General features: G+C 51.3%; 1 protein-coding gene across 8 annotated transcripts in view; it reads left to right on the top strand.

Moving 5' to 3' along the window:
- VAV2 (vav guanine nucleotide exchange factor 2) overlaps positions 1–15,357 on the top strand; it is a 124,768-nt gene that overhangs the window by 104,223 nt on the left and 5,188 nt on the right. For 3 of the 8 annotated variants that reach the window (XM_032130440.1, XM_032130434.1, XM_032130435.1), the window contains 19 exons: positions 1,708–1,807; positions 3,041–3,136; positions 3,715–3,783; positions 5,921–6,007; positions 6,883–6,968; positions 7,215–7,347; positions 8,004–8,018; positions 8,426–8,535; positions 9,304–9,405; positions 9,515–9,603; positions 10,363–10,379; positions 10,720–10,741; positions 11,912–12,039; positions 12,239–12,313; positions 12,891–12,943; positions 13,620–13,736; positions 13,852–13,939; positions 14,034–14,157; positions 15,027–15,113. In XM_032130440.1, coding sequence (XP_031986331.1) covers positions 1,708–1,807; positions 3,041–3,136; positions 3,715–3,783; positions 5,921–6,007; positions 6,883–6,968; positions 7,215–7,347; positions 8,004–8,018; positions 8,426–8,535; positions 9,304–9,405; positions 9,515–9,603; positions 10,363–10,379; positions 10,720–10,741; positions 11,912–12,039; positions 12,239–12,313; positions 12,891–12,943; positions 13,620–13,736; positions 13,852–13,939; positions 14,034–14,157; positions 15,027–15,113 — 1,598 coding nt within the window. The remainder of the gene's footprint in view (positions 1–1,707; positions 1,808–3,040; positions 3,137–3,714; positions 3,784–5,920; positions 6,008–6,882; positions 6,969–7,214; positions 7,348–8,003; positions 8,019–8,425; positions 8,536–9,303; positions 9,406–9,514; positions 9,604–10,362; positions 10,380–10,719; positions 10,742–11,911; positions 12,040–12,238; positions 12,314–12,890; positions 12,944–13,619; positions 13,737–13,851; positions 13,940–14,033; positions 14,158–15,026; positions 15,114–15,357) is intronic. The other 5 variants (XM_032130436.1, XM_032130437.1, XM_032130441.1 and 2 more) reach the window with 4 other exon arrangements.

Genomic DNA, 15,357 nt, shown 5'->3' on the forward strand with positions numbered 1-15,357 from the left:
CAGGAGGAGTTGTGGAGGTGGCATTGCTGCCCAGGGAGATCCCATGGCTGTGCAGGAGCACGAGGCTTGGTTTTGAGCTTTTAAATCAATGTTCTATGCAGGTGGGTGAACAAACTGACCCACTTCCTAAGGGAGCTTGCAGACAACTTCCTGAAGCACCTGAAGGTCTTGGAAAGATGTGAGTGAAGGAGCCACAGCAGCTATGAGGTGGTGATGGTGGGTCTGAAGCTCTGTTGAGTCCATGGGGATTTTGGGGCCCTCAGTGCTGTGGGAAACTGCTGCTCGAGGGGGATTTTGCCGTGGAGAAGTCCCCAAAGCCGGATTCTTGAGGATGAAGAGTTTGGAGCAAGCTGATGTAAATAGTCACATCAGGAAAGTCAGGAATACCACATTTTACAGCAAGGAAATCGAGGAGGAGGAGAAAGTGAGCTTTCTGTGTTGCCCTACCAGGGAGGGAACATGGACCTCCAGAGTCCCCACTTGGTCCCTGAATATGAGACCTTCCTTCATCAAATCTATCCATGACAAACAGCTCCTGCTTCCCTCCACATCCTTGGAGACATTCTGGCAAAATGATGCATTGCTCCTGGGCTTTGCAGGGGCTTTTTAAAGGAAATAGTTTGTAAATCTCTTTCTCTGGAAGCCAGAGGTTTGAATTTATGCTCCTGAAGCCTCTTTGAAGCTCTCCCCATGCTGACAAGGTGGATATTATTGTGCCTGTGCAGAAGTTGTCAGAGGGAAAAGGTGGAAGAATAATCTGTACTGGCCGTGGCTCTGCCGTGGCTGTGGCTCCATAAATCTCTTCATTCGCTTCGCTGCGGGGTGTGAGTGTCCCATGTTTATGGAGCAATGCTGGGTCAGTGGCTCCCAGATCATCTCCATGGAGAGACAAGGCCCCCGAATAATGGATGAGTTGCAGTGTGTGATGGAAGATGTGTCTTAGCAGCAGCAGAGCAGTTAACGGCCAGGAAGGGGGAGAAAACCCAAACCTGTCAGGCAGGATTAATGAGAGAAGTGAGGGAAAAGGGGGAATCCACCACAAAACTGCTCTCTTTTGTCAGGTGTTTAAATTTATAGCCCAGGGTGTCCATGCAGAGCTTCACTGTGTTTCCAAAGGCTGTGACAACCTTCTTTTCCCAATTACCCAGGCTCTTGACCTCTAGGTCTCTGTGGCTCTTTCAAGAAGGAATGTTTCTAAAATCTGTGAGAGAATCATCATAGAATGGTTTGGCTTGGAAGGGACCTTAAAACTCATCCCATCCCACCCCCTGCCATGGGCAGGGACACCTTCCACTGTCCCAGGTTGCTCCAAGCCCCGTCCAACCTGGCCTTGGACACTTCCAGGGTCAGCCACAAATTCTCTGGGCAACATTTGACAGTTCCTCACCACGCTCACAAGGAAGAATTTCATCCCACTATCTCATCTAACCCTCCAAAAACAGGCTCCTCTGCTCTGGCCACCTGGGCTTTTGGCTCATCATGAGTTGAATCACCTCCACAGGTTCTGGAAACTTCCAAATGTTCAAGTGCTGAAAATTTAAATGTCAAAAAGCCACACAATAAAAGAGTGTTTATACTTTGCTAAGCAGTTAAATGGGGGAAGAGCTGTTTGCCTGGTCCTCTCGCTGTACACACATTTATATATCTTTTATAACAGGCTATAACTGCCAGCATTTCCAGTTAAACCTGTGATTTCCCCCTCTCCAGGCTGCTGATTTATGGCAAGTACTGCAGCCACATGGAATATGCCCAGAACACCCTGAACCACCTCCTTGCCAACCGGGAGGACGTCCGGCAGAAGGTGGAGGTGAGCGGGCGGGGGGACTGAGTGCTGCCCCCCACCCCTTATCAGGGGTTTTGGAAGGACTTTCTGGAGCTGAGAATGGTGTCTGGGGAATGTTTGATTTAGCAGAAGAGGAGAGGGCTGTGAGTGTGAGCATAGAGAGAGCAAAGCTGGGGGTTATCCTGTCCCGACCACCTTGTTTTTCCCTCATCTCCTCACCAGACCCAAGCTCTGTCCTTCCACCCCAAGTTTCTCCGAGTTAAAACAAGCCAGTGACTTTATTTGAGTGGGACTGGCTGGGACAAGTTCGAGTCGTGCAGGCCCTGAGCACCCCCAAGCCAGGAGCCACGTGGTTTCCCAAAGCCACCGGCAGCATCGGGGACCCTCAGAGGCGAACCCAAGTCCCCAGGCAAACGCCGGAATTCCTGCCCTGGCCTCCTCAGTGTGAATAGGGGCCGATCCAGGTATTAAGGGAATCAAAGGAGCCCCAGAAGGGATGCATTGTTCGAGCTGCTGTTTTTACCCAGCTCTAATTCCTGCTTTGCTCTTGATGCTAATCGGAATTTGCCAGGCTGTCTGTCCGCGTTACCTCGCCTTCCGCAAACGCGCTTTGATTCCCCGTGTAAACCCAATTCAGGGATAAAACTGCGCTTAGGAATTGTTTAAAATGTGTTCTCTGGGTCTCACATCAAGGCTGGAGCATCCAGTGCTTTTTCTGTCTGTCCCTCCCTCGTGGCAGCTCTGGCAGGTCACACAGCAGGGCTCAGCCACGTCACTGAAATGGGTCTGGGTGAAGGTAGTGGTGGCAACACTTCCTGCGACCACAATTAGCTCATCTTAGTGACTTAATGCTTGTCAGAGCCACAGGCTGCCTGCTCAGTGCCAGCCCCTCACAAATCAGCTGCTTTTAGTTTGGCCCAGCCAGGAGGTGGCTGAGGCAAATGTGTTTCATTTGACATTTCCCCAGGTCTGAGAGCATTCCTGCACTGCCCTGATGAGCAGCATCTCGTTAGGCTGGAGTAGCTCACTTGTATGGCAGCAGTGGCTGTAATTTAGGGTCCAGCCCCTGGGATTAATTCCTTGATAACCTCCATGGTGAGAGCCCCAGCCCTGGCTGGGTGGCTGCAAGAACCACAAACCCATGGGCATCAGAACTGAGTTTACAGAAACCAAACAAACATTCTCAAGACTTTAGAGACTTTTTTTGGGTGGGAAATTGTTGTTTTTTCACTGCTGATTTATTGATCTCCTTCCTAGGAATGCACGCTAAAGGTCCAGGATGGGAAATTCAAATTGCAAGATCTGCTGGTGGTTCCAATGCAAAGAGTTTTGAAGTATCATCTCCTGTTAAAAGTAAGGTTTTCAGCACTGGCACTTCTCTCTCTGCTGTAGCATCTTTCACCTCTGTCAGTGGAGGGTGAATCTTTGCCAAATGCCGAGCAAGGGTTGGGGTTTATATTCCCCTTCAAATAAAATAATTACTAGAGCCACTTAACATGACATAATATTTGTGCTGTCTCCTGAAGTACGGTGACCCAGGATAATTCTGCACTTGTTATCCATGAGAGGCACTTAATGAATATAAAATAAGCTTGCATATAATCTGATTATGTGTGAAATTCCTCCCGTCAACTCCATGTAACAGATCTCTCAAGCAGCAGCCCTCGGTGTGTTCCCTGTCCTCTGGCCACAGCTGCCTGCCCGGGCATCCCTGCATCCCTGCCACCTCCCTGGTATCCCTGCTGTCACCCAGGCACCCCTGCCACCTCCCTGGCATCCTTCCAGTCACTCTTGGAATACCTGCAACCACCCTGACGCCCCTGTCACCATCCTGCCAACACTCAGGCAGACCCTGCCCAGTGCAAGCAGGGTCTGGGCATCTTTCCTAGCACATCCAAACTCTTCATTTTCATTCATTTATACTTTTTCAGGAGCTGCTCAGCCATTCCTCAGACCGGCCAGAGAAGCAGCAGCTGAAGGAGGCTCTGGAGGCAATGCAGGTACAGGAGGGTGAGAGTGGCGAGGGGGCTGTGCTGGGTTTGGGGTGCAGCTGAGCTCAGGATCCCCCTGCTATGTGAAACAAACACTTGGATGGAAAAACCAGCCAGGAACAGCTCGAGGCAAGGCAAGGTCTCTTCCTTTTGGCCACACCTGTGTGTATTGATTGCCATGTGATGCTACGGCCTCACAACAGATCCGTTGTCACCGCTGTCCCCCTCCCCTGGCAGCTGGGGGAGCTGGGGTTTGTTGACAAGTTATGACTTCTCCCTGATTGCTGTTGTGTGCACGGAGGCTGTGCCAGATCCAGCTCTTGTTCTCACTGGGAGGGGTTTGGAGGAGCTCCAGAAGGTATCAGCAAGTCAGGGAGCATGGCAGCAATGAGAGCCTGCGTGTGTGGAGCGTTCCCTGTGTGCAGTTAGCCAGGTGCTGGGTGGGAATCCTTTAATCCACTTTTTTTTTTTTTTAATCAAAACGAAGATGTTTTTTCAACAGTTGATTTCTTTTGGCATCAACAGTTTGCTTTGTTTAAAGTTTTGTTTTCAACTTTTAGCTGAAGCCCCCAAAATCTCAGAAGAACAAGAAATAAAATCATAGGATCATAGAGTCATCCAAATCTCAGATGTGTCTCCCCACACACACATTCACACCACATCCTTTGTCAGCAGAACCTGACTGGATGAAGGATGCTCATTAACTCCAGGTTTTTCCACTGGAGAGCACCTCGGGATTCATCCCTGTGCTCGCAGTCACTTTGTTTTCCACCTCGGCGCTGCATTTCCTGGCACTTACATAAGTTGGGTGACCTTTCCAGCCATTACCCCTGCCAGCCCACGGATCCAGAGCTGCTGTGTGGCTCGCTGTAGAGTTGAGGTTGTTTGAAGGATGTTGCATTCCCAGCCCGCTGCTGTGGCCTCAGATGAACACTGGACCTGGTGACAGCAGCTGAACCCCGCTCGTGGCCTCATCACCCAGCACCACTGCTGAAAAAGAAATGTGTATTTGCTCTGGCTCTGCTGCAGACGCAGCATTTTTTGCAGGAAGACACTGATAACCATCAGGGAGGTTTCTCTCTTCTCCTCCCCATCACCAGGAGAGTGTGGGAGCAGTTCTGACCACGCTGGGCTGGGGGGGCCTTGGGAGCCATTCAGTTTGGTTTTAATTGATCTGTAAACCAAGGCTTAACTTGCAAGTGATGTCTTTCATCACAAGTCCAGCCTTTCTGTCTGCTGTGCTGGCAGGCAGCAGACATTGCTGCTGTCTGGGCGAGAGCTGTGTAGGGGGGTGGATGGAGTGACATTCCCAAAGGGATTCAGCTCCCTTTTATTTTGCTTGAATAGTTGATTTTGCAAGGTAAGGGCAGGATTTGCACCAAAACAATCGTTTGTGGTGGGGTTTTTTTTGGTGCAGGTACCAACCCTCTGCCTGAGAATGCAGTACCAAGTCCCCAGTGATGGTGGGGGAAAGGCAGCTCCCAGTGAAATTCCAGAGCCAACGTTTGCACATTGTTGTCTGAAGTCGTGGTTGATCCTGGGATTGTGTTTCCTTGGGATTGTGTTTCCCTGCTTCAGAAGGCTTTTAGTTGTGTCATTCCTCATCAGCACCCCTGCCGCCCCTGTCTCAGTGATGTTACAAGTATTGTCACGTAGATCTGCGATTATGGGCTGTGATTAACCCCTCTTGTGTTGGGGAGCTGAGCAAGGTCTGACCCGGGGGGGATGTCTTAAAGAATCCTCTGCTCAGATTTAATCCAAGTTGACAAGAGCCGTTGTTGAGGTCAAGGAGGGAGCAGATAAGAAGCAAACAGGCACAGCAAATCCACTCTGAAAGGTACAAGAAGTTGTTCCAGTGGAAGGGATGGTTCTTTCTCTTTGATGGATACAAATTTGGGGTTTGGGATGGCTGTGCTGCGCTGGATTCACGCATTGCCATGGATTCATGCATTGCCATCTTCTGGGAAATAGAAAACATTGCAGCACCTGCCTGGCTCAGCGCTGGGAGCACCAACAGCCTCACCTGTCCCAGGCTGCCCTGGAGTCCTGCTCAGGTTCCTGAGGGATTCAGGGAGCCAGGCTCGTGTTTGTGCTCCTGGGTAAGGTACTGGTAAAGTAAAAATCAATATTCACCCTTTTTTTTAAGGACTTGGCCATGTACATCAATGAAGTCAAGAGGGACAAAGAGACTTTGAAGAAAATAAGTGAATTTCAGAGCTCTATAGAAAACCTGGTAAGCTGGAAAATATTGAACCCAATTTAGTCTGACTATTATTAACATATTTGCTTTTTTTGGGCAATTACTACTTATTCTGATGTGCTGAAAGATCCCCATGTGTTCAGATGCGACTCTCTCATGTTTTGCTGATGGTTCAGAGGTGGATGCTCCATCACAAAGCTGCTTTGGCTGTGGTGGAGGGTGACTTCTCTTGTTGGTGTTACACTAAAAATGTTTCTCCAACTTTTCATGTTATTGGCGTAGGGAGGACTCAAAAATTCCCCAAGCTGGCTATCTGGCTTCTATTTGAAAAGAGGGTTTCTTTTGCTGTTAAGAGGACAGAGGTAAACTGAAAGTGGAGGAGAAGGGCTCATGTAAAAGGGCACCTAATCCCCAAAAATCCCAACCAGGAATTTTAAGGAGAACTCATCCTCCAAACTCCAGAGGTGTCAAACACTCAGCCCCATTGTTGTGCATCAGCAGACCTGGAGGGGCACTGGGTTTGGGGACTTTAAGCCTTGACTTCATTTGGAAACGATGAGCTTTTAATTGATGGTTATTTAACAGGGACAAAATCCTTAATTATTGTGGAAACCTCTGAAAAATAGCTTATTGGAGGTGGGAGGGGATTGCAAATATGCTTGGACTGCTGAGCCTTGCCCTGGGGCACCAGTGCTGGAGCTCCAGGGATTTCCTGGGGTCCTGTACCTGTGTTCATGCCCAGGCTCCCCTTGGAGCATCCTCCCTCCCCTCGCTGAGGGTGATGCCGCTCCCAGGAGCTTTGGCAGTCTGATGCAGGGCTAGGGGGTTGGATGAAGGCAGCTTTGGGTTTCCCAAAAGCATCGTTCCAGGCCTGGCTGTGGGTCTGAGCGCTGCTTTGCTTCCTGCAGCAAGTGAAGCTGGAGGAGTTTGGGAGGCCGAAGATCGACGGGGAGCTGAAGGTGCGCTCCATAGTCAACCACACCAAGCAGGACAGGTGAGTGGCAGCAGAATGTCCCCACACTAAATGTGCCCTCATTTAGCAATTCTCCTTGAGCTCATTTATTTAATTACTGCCTGGAATTTCACTGACATAGCCCAGCATCGCTGTGAAATCACAGCAGGGGCCGGGCACTGAACAGCGCTGGCTGGGGAGCTCTGCAGAGCTTTCCAAATCCTTCCCCTTGGATTTTTTAATGAGGTGTTTGACTGGGTTGCTTGTTTATGTGCTTGCTTTGGGCAGGTATTTATTTTTATTTGATAAAGTGGTGATCGTCTGCAAGAGGAAAGGATACAATTATGAGCTGAAGGAAATTATTGAGCTGCTCTTCCACAAGATGACTGATGACCCCATGAATAACAAGGATATTAAGAAGGTAGGTGAACCAGGGATTAGCTCTGGAGAGCATTTTGGAGCTGTTTCAGGGTAGTATGTTCCCATTAGCCTTTTAAAATAGAAACAGGGCTCGCAAAAAGCTGGAAAATAACCGCTCAACTTTCAGGGCAGCCTTAAAGAGCATTGGGAACTGTTTATTAACGTGGGGCTGGGCTGGATCCTTGACCTCTGTCCTGGCAGAACAGCCCTGAGGAGGCTGGGATGGTTGGAGTTAGGAGGGAGGAAGCTGCTCTCTGCTTTCTGGCCCAGTGTCAGGGAGCAAACATCAGATGGGCAGGAGAGGAGGGCAGGGAGGGAGGGAAAGTCCAGGATGTTCTTGCTCCCACAAGCTGCGGGGTGGAGGAGCCTGGAAAGGTTTTGCACACCAAAACTGGCACTCGAAGCACTGAAGGAACATCATTTTCCTGTGGTTTGATGCTCACTCTGCAGCTGTGGAGGAAAAACCTCCCAGCTCTCACTTTAGCAGAGCCCCGTTAGCTTAATCCACTTCCATGCCATGGGAAGAGCTATGGTGCAGATGGGATAAGGGCCACTGGGGTGACAACAGCCAGTTTTGCCACTTGGCTGCTGAGGGAATGCTGCTGGCTTTGTGTTTTAATGAAATCTGTTTCCACTTTGCTCTCCTATGCTTTCTAGTCTCACGGAAAAATGGTAAGCGGAGCACCCCCCTCGCTGTCGTGTGTTTGTGTGCAGTGTGCTGATCAGACAGGCCGAGCATATGTGCAGTGGGCAGGTCAGATGTTCCTCCTGGGCTGTCACTTGCTGTCAGCCACAGACAGAATGGCTGGGCAGGATCCAGTGGAGCAGAAGAACCTGGGTTCTCTTGTCTGCCACCATGAAATCCTGTTTGGCCCAAGTGCACAGCGCCGGGGCGGTTCAGGCATCACTAACTGTGATGTGTTAGAGAAACAGGGAGCTCTCCTTCCTCCTCCCCTGCTGGTCCCTGGCCACAGTTCGGCAGCAAGGGCAGGGGCAGGCACTCAGAGCAGTGGCTGAGGTGTGTGGATGGAAGTGCGGTGTGTTCTGCTCTGAGACCAGCTCTCTCTTTTCTCTTGCAGTGGTCGTACGGCTTCTACCTAATCCACCTCCAGGGCAAACAGGGCTTCCAGTTCTTCTGCAAGACAGAGGAGATGAAGAGGAAGTGGATGGAGCAGTTTGAAATGGCCATGTGAGCATGAGTGGCTGCTCTAGCCCTGGGTGCAGTTCCCAGGCGTGGGGGAAAAGTGTCTTGGGCCATCAGGTCACTGCAGAGCAGCTCTGCTAGCAAAACCTGTGATGAGGGAGCTCATGTGGACTTGCTGGATGGGTTCCTGTGCAGAGGGAGCTTGGAACCATTCTCTGAACATCCCCACCAAAGCAGCTCTGAAACTGGATTTTATCTCTGACACTGAGATGGGATATTTGGAAGGAATTCTTCCCTGTGAGGGTGGGGAGGCCCTGGTGCAGAGAAGCTGTGGATGCCTCATCCCTGGCAGTGCCCAAGGCCAGGTTGGACAGGGCTTGGAACAACCTGGGATAGTGGAAGGTGTCCCTGCCCCTGGCAGGGGTGGAATAGGATGAATTTAAAAGTCTCTTCCAACCCAGACCTTTCTGAGATTCTTGAAAGGACACCTCGCCGTGGTGCTGGGCCGTGGGGAAGCAGCAGGCTGGGGCTGGAGGAGGGTGAAGAGGGAGCAGGTGCTGCAGGCCCTGGTCCTGAGGAGAGCAGGGCTTAGCCCCGTGCCACAGCTCTGGGCTGATGATTGACTCAGGCAAGGGCCAAATCCGTGACTGTTGTCCCAAGGGAAGGTTGATGGACAAAATCCTCTCTCCACAACCCAGCCCTGATCTCCTTTCACATTGGATTTCGTATCTGTCCGTGTGGTGTCCAAGCTCGGACTGAAATGCCAGCAGCCCCGTGGGGACAGGCTGATAACCCCCAGGTCCTTTCCCTCAGGTCCAACATAAAGCCAGAGAAAGCCAATGCAAATCACCACAACTTCCAGATGTACACATTTGAAAAGACAACCAACTGCAAAGCCTGCAGGATGTTCCTGAGGTGAGCAACAACCTTCCTGCTGTTCTGCAGTAAAACACAGAGAGAAAAATCACAAAGCTGAGGCTGAATTAGGATTTTCCAACTTTTTTGTTGTTGTTTTTTGGTGCAGAGGAACCTTCTACCAGGGCTATCTTTGCCCCAAATGTGGAGCAGGTGCTCACAAGGAGTGCTTGGAGATCATTCCTCCCTGCAAGATGGGTGAGTTATTTCATTTTCTGAGCAGCTCGTTGCTGCATGTGAACGATCTGAGAGATTCACTCTACAAAGCACTGATGTTTGTTAATGCATAAAACAATACAAGTGTGCTCCCACCCACCTCCCAGGGCTGGAATTCATGTTGGCTGGGGGTTTAAAAAACAGACAAAGCAGCTGAAATCCTCCAAAATGCAGAGCTGCATGCCATGGGTGGCAGAGGATCGCGGCAGCGCTGTGCAGTGGGTGGGATGCTCCAGCTCTTGGGGATGGGTATTTAAGAGACATGATCAATTCTTCATCATTTAACAGTGAAAGCAGGATGGTCTGCAGCAGGGAGAACATTTCTGATGAGGAGAGAGCTCGTCTCTTGACCCCAGATGTCCCAAAATATGGCCAAAATTTGTGTCCTTGGTCTAAACTGGGTGAAGCTGTGACTCACCTGTGCTCACTCTTGGCAGAACCCTGGCGATGCTCAGTCCAGGGGGTGTCACAGGGTGGCTTTGGAGAGGTTTTGGGTGGGGAGTGGAGGGAGGAAGAAACAAAACTGCAGAACTTTGTGGCAGTGAGGAAATGCCCCTGTCTGGCTGCAGTCACTCCCCAGGAGCAGAGAAATGACTCAGGTGACCCCGGCTCTGCTTTGGGCTTCCTCCATCGAGTTCACACCCTGATGCCAGTCTGTTGATACTCAGAGCATCAAGAGGAGTAGAAAATGGGGTTTGTTGCCTGTTAAATTAACCCCTTATCCCACCATTTCTCTTGCAGGTTCTTCAGCAGACCAGGTACGTGGTTTGGCCCTTCTCCTCACCCCCCGTGTCTTTGTCCACTCTGGGTGTGGGCAGCTCATGAGAAGAGCCAGCACTGGCCTCAGAGGGGTCCCAGCAAACTGTGGGACAGGACTGGGGACCAGTGGCCTCTTCTCCAGCTTAAAACTGGCCCAGTTCGAGCAGCACCAGAGCCCTCAGGAGGTGCCAGCACCCAGCTGGGGTGAGCACCAAGGGCTGGGGGGTACCAGGGGGGTCTGGGGAGAGGTTTTCTAATCCCAGTGGCATCAGGTGGGTGCTTGTAGAGAGAACTGAGACTAATGTGTCCTCACTGAGACTTTTTCCTCTTTCCTTGCAGGATTCACTTGGTGCAGGACCCGGTAAGGGCATTGCTGTGTGACAGGAGGGCAGGGAGAGGTTGTGGCCGCAGGAATCCCCAACACCGAGTGTGTGGGAGGGGGAGGCTCCTTCCCAAACCAGAAAAGAGCTTTAGGACCTGCAGAAGGGTCCTGTGCACCCTCATGGCCAGCGATGGGGCGCTGGGGGCTCTCCTGTCCCTGCTGCCACATCATTTCTTTGGGTGCCCTCGTGCCCCTGGCCAGCCCTGCTGGGCCAGTAAAGCTTCTGCCCACCACACCAGTGACCAAGGAGAGCCTGGCACAACATCCTTGTGCCAAATCAACCTTCAGAGCAGGCCTGGCATGTCCTGGCAGGGAGATTTGTTGCTGATGGTGAGCATCTTCCTGCTGGCATGTCCAGTGTGCTCAGGGCCTCTGATGGGCCATCAATCACAGAGGTTACTGCAATAATTTTTGACCTTCCTGTGTTTAAAGCTTGCCTGGACAGAGCTCTGGGCCTGCCCTGCCCCTGCTCTGGCTCAGAGGACAAGAACAGTTTGTTTTTGTGCTGTTTCTGATGGAAGAAAAGCCAAGCCTGGCAAAAAGAAACCTGAATCAATTTTGTGGTTAAAAAAAAAACCCAACAAAACAAGCACAGAGTGCTCTTGCTGGGTGGGGAGAGGCAGAGGTGGGGAGGCGTTTTGAGGATAAACACTGTGGGTTTGGTGCAGTGGGGGAAATTTATTTAATGTGCAGTTGTTGGCGAGACAAGTGGACTTTGACTGGGAGCTTCAGGGGCGTTTGAGTCCCAGGTCCAGCTGACACTCAGTGGTAGCTGAGTGTTCCCTGGTCCCTTTTGCAATCGTGGTGTCACTGCTGAGCCTGGCAGGGCTTGGTGCTGGCCAGGCATTGCCTGGCAAGAGCTCCTCTGCCTCGGTGGGGCTCAGATCCAGGTGCAGGGCTGGGAGCTGGAGCTTCAGCTCAGCTCGGTCCTGCCTGGGTTTATTTTTGCTCAGGGAACTCAATCATCCATGGAACTGCAGGAGCCAAGAACATTCACTGTGGACACCATTCCTCCCTGCTTTCATGTTTCCTGCCCCCAAATCCTGCCTTATCACAGGATGAGGAGTTACAGGCTTCAGGAGGGGTGGTTTTGTTTGGGTTTTTTTTCAGCAGGGACGAGGTTGTGAAACTGTTTTGTTTCTCTGCCAGGTCCTAAAATGGTGGCGGTTCAGAATTACCATGGTAACCCAGCCCCTCCTGGGAAGCCAGTGCTGACCTTTCAAATTGGGGATGTGATTGAGCTGCTGAGGGGGGACCCCGACTCACCGTGGTGGGAGGTGAGAGCAATTCCCCTTGGGAAACTCCTGCAAAGTTTTAAACCAGTGACTTCTGCATTATCCCTTTTATTTGTGGGTTTTCCTGGTGCAGGGGTGTGCTGGGGGTTGGGAGGCAGGTTGGGGCCTGTCCCCACCCCTGCACAGTGACACCAGTGCTCCCAGTGCCTGCCCCAGGCTGATGCCCAGCTTGGCTTTGCAGGGGAGGCTGCTGCAGACGAAGAAGTCGGGTTATTTCCCCAGCTCCTCAGTGAAACCCTGCCCCGTGGATGCCAGGGTAAGTGCCAGAGAGGAGATGGAGCTGGGAGTGCCAGGGGGGTGCAGGTGCTTGGGTTGTCCCTGTCACTCTCCTCAGCCTTCTCCTCGAGACCTCAGTCCTTCCCTGGACCTTCAGTGAGGCCTCTGCCTCATAGGGGAGGTGGATCCCTCATCCCATGGGTGCAGGGGTCAGGTCAGGGGGTCCCAGCCCTGTTCCCAAGGCTGGGGTTGGTGTGATCACGTCCAGACTCTGTTCCTTCTCCGCAGGGCTGACTCGGGTCAGAGTGCTTGAGATCAGGCCCAGTGCAGGAAAACTGCATTTGGTTTATTTTAATTGCTTTTAGCTGCTTGCTGTAATGTTGTCAGCTGCTTCCCAATTAAAAACCACTCAGGTAAATGAACAAACACAGCCTGCTCATCCCAGCTGGGAGCTGGGAGGCGAATGCTCAGCTACAACACTGCCCTCCGCCGCCCAAGCCCAGAACCCAGGAACAGCTTGGCAGAGGGAAGCCTCCCGTGGAGAGGAGCATCCCACACATGATCCACAGCCCGAGGAGCTGCTGGTTCATCACTAACGAGCCATTCTCAATTTGCAGCCCCCCAACAGCCGACCGCCCTCGCGGGAGATCGACTACACGGCATACCCGTGGTGAGTGGGCAGGAAGACAAAGCAGCCTTGCCTTTCGGTGGTTACCTCCTCAGGAATCCACTCCAGCATGGAATTCCAAATGCAGACCAGCAGTGCTCTGTATCTTGCCTCGCCTGTGGCTGTGGAGCAGCTGCCACGGTGGCGTTGGGGTGTTGAAAGCCCTGGCAGCAGCTGTGGGGATTTCTTCACTGATGGAGAGGGTCAGAGGCAAAAAGAGAGATGCTGGTTTCTCTTCCCATTTTCTGGGCACAGAAAATGATTGTGGGAGGAAGGAGGCAGCTCCTGCCTTGGCACGAGAGGCTGTGCTTGGCTTGCCTGCTGCTCGTTCTCTCCAGCTCCAGCCAGGTTTATGAATTCATGGATATAAATTATCCCTGCTCTCCAGCTCTTGCTGAGGCCTCATTAACCCGGGGACTGATTCCCAATTAGTGGGATTTTCCAGGTGTCAGGTACCTCAAAGGGAAGAGGCTGCTCTCTGTGTGATTCAGTGGCTCAGCAGCTTCTTGTGTACCCCAGGGCACTTTCCTTCCTGCTCGGGATATTTGGGACATTTCTCTCTCTGCCTTCCAACCTTCATGCCTTTAAGAAAGAAGTATCTTTTTATCCAAAACATGCCTGTTTAAGGATACGAGTTTGGTTTAATGAATTAATTGAACTAATTGACCTCTGGGCTCAGGTTTGCAGGGAACATGGAGAGGCAGCAGACGGACAACCTGCTCAAGTCTCACGTCAGCGGCACCTACCTGATCCGGGAGCGGCCAGCTGAGGCCGAGCGCTTTGCCATCAGTATTAAGTGAGTGATTCCTCATTTAGGAATTTAATAATTCAGTATTTCTCACTGGCAGAGGAGAAGCCAGGGCTGGACCACGTGGCTGTGTTTTCTTGAGTGCCTTTGCTGTCATTGGCAGGTTCAACGAGGAGGTGAAGCACATCAAGGTGGTGGAGAAGGACAACTGGATTCACATCACGGAAGCCAAGAAATTCGAAAGCTTGCTGGTGGGTTTTGGTTCCCCCTCGTAGCACATGCCCTGTCCCTGAAAGTCATGCAGGAGGTGGCAGAGACAGCCAGGTGCCTCTCTCTCCTTGCCAGGAGCTGGTCGAGTACTACCAGAGCCACTCGCTGAAGGAGAGCTTCAAGCAGCTGGACACAACGCTGAAATATCCCTACAAATCCCGGGAGCGCTCTACCTCCAGGACCTTCACCCGCTCCCCAGGTAAAGCCCAGCTTGGGTGTCATGGAAAACCTGCCCCTTCCAGCCAGCTGTAGGAGCAGTGGATGAAGGAATTTACAGCTTTGCTGTAGGGCTTGAGTTCCTCAGTTTGCAGCTAAGTTCTGCTGGGCTGGTGGCGTTTTCAGGATGGGTCTTGGTGGGATCAGGGGGGTCTGGCCGAGCTGGGGCTCTCTGGCACTGCTCTCTGAAGGGACAGTTTTTGCTGGGACAGGCTGGTTCCCCTCCAGTGGTTTTGCACCCTGAGGTTTGCCCACACTCTGGCTGGGAGCAGGGATGTGATGCTCACTTCGTGGGATTTATCCAGTCTTTCTCACCCACGTGAGGTTTTTGTGTTTTAATGGATCCAGTTCCAGTGTGACTTGTGGTTTGAATCCTAGTGGGACTCCTTTAATGGAGGTGATGGGTGAAAGGGTAAGTCTGTAAAGAAAAAAGAAGGAAAAAAATCAAAACAAATGGAAAGCAAAATGTGCAATAATGGAAGATGATGTTTTGTCCAAAAGCCTGAGTGCAGAATTAACTGCTTTGTGGGGAAAAACACATGTTAAAGATTTTCCTCTGTGGTATATTTAAAAAAGAATACCAAAGGAAGATAGGGTTTAAAAGTTGATTAAATATCTTTTTGCATTAAATACAAGCCTAGGATGAATTTTGAGCCCCCACAGTGGCTGTGGGGCTGTGGCCAGACCTTCTGTCAGCTGTCCCAGCTCCGAGCCCCTGCACAAGACCCTCTGCATGCTTTGCCCTGTATTCCTCCATCGGCTTTTAAAGCATTGTGCCTTATAATATTTTATTTTCATTTCCTTTTTAATGCGTGTTCTGCCTCTTTCTGTTTCTCTCTAACCTCTTTGCAGCCTCCTGCGCTTCCTACAACTTTTCTTTTCTCAGTCCTCAGGGCCTCAACTTTTCTTCTCAGAGCTCCTCCAGTCCCTTCTGGTCAGGTACCAGTGCCTCTCCCTGCTGGAGAGACCTGCCACCATCCCCAGCTTGAAAACCATCACCAGTGGGACCTGCGGGGTCCCCCCTGAAATAATTCAGTGAATTAACCATGGCTTGGCTGGCAGCAAAATGCTCTCCCTCCCCTCCCCAAAATCAAGGCAGGGAGGAGATGGACTTATTGCTGTTTGAGAAAAGGGGATAAAATTAACAAAAAAAGTGGATGTAGCACTTTGGGATCTCATGATG

This window comes from Corvus moneduloides, chromosome 21 (assembly GCF_009650955.1).
Source record: "Corvus moneduloides isolate bCorMon1 chromosome 21, bCorMon1.pri, whole genome shotgun sequence".
NCBI classification, from domain to species: Eukaryota; Metazoa; Chordata; class Aves; order Passeriformes; family Corvidae; genus Corvus; species Corvus moneduloides.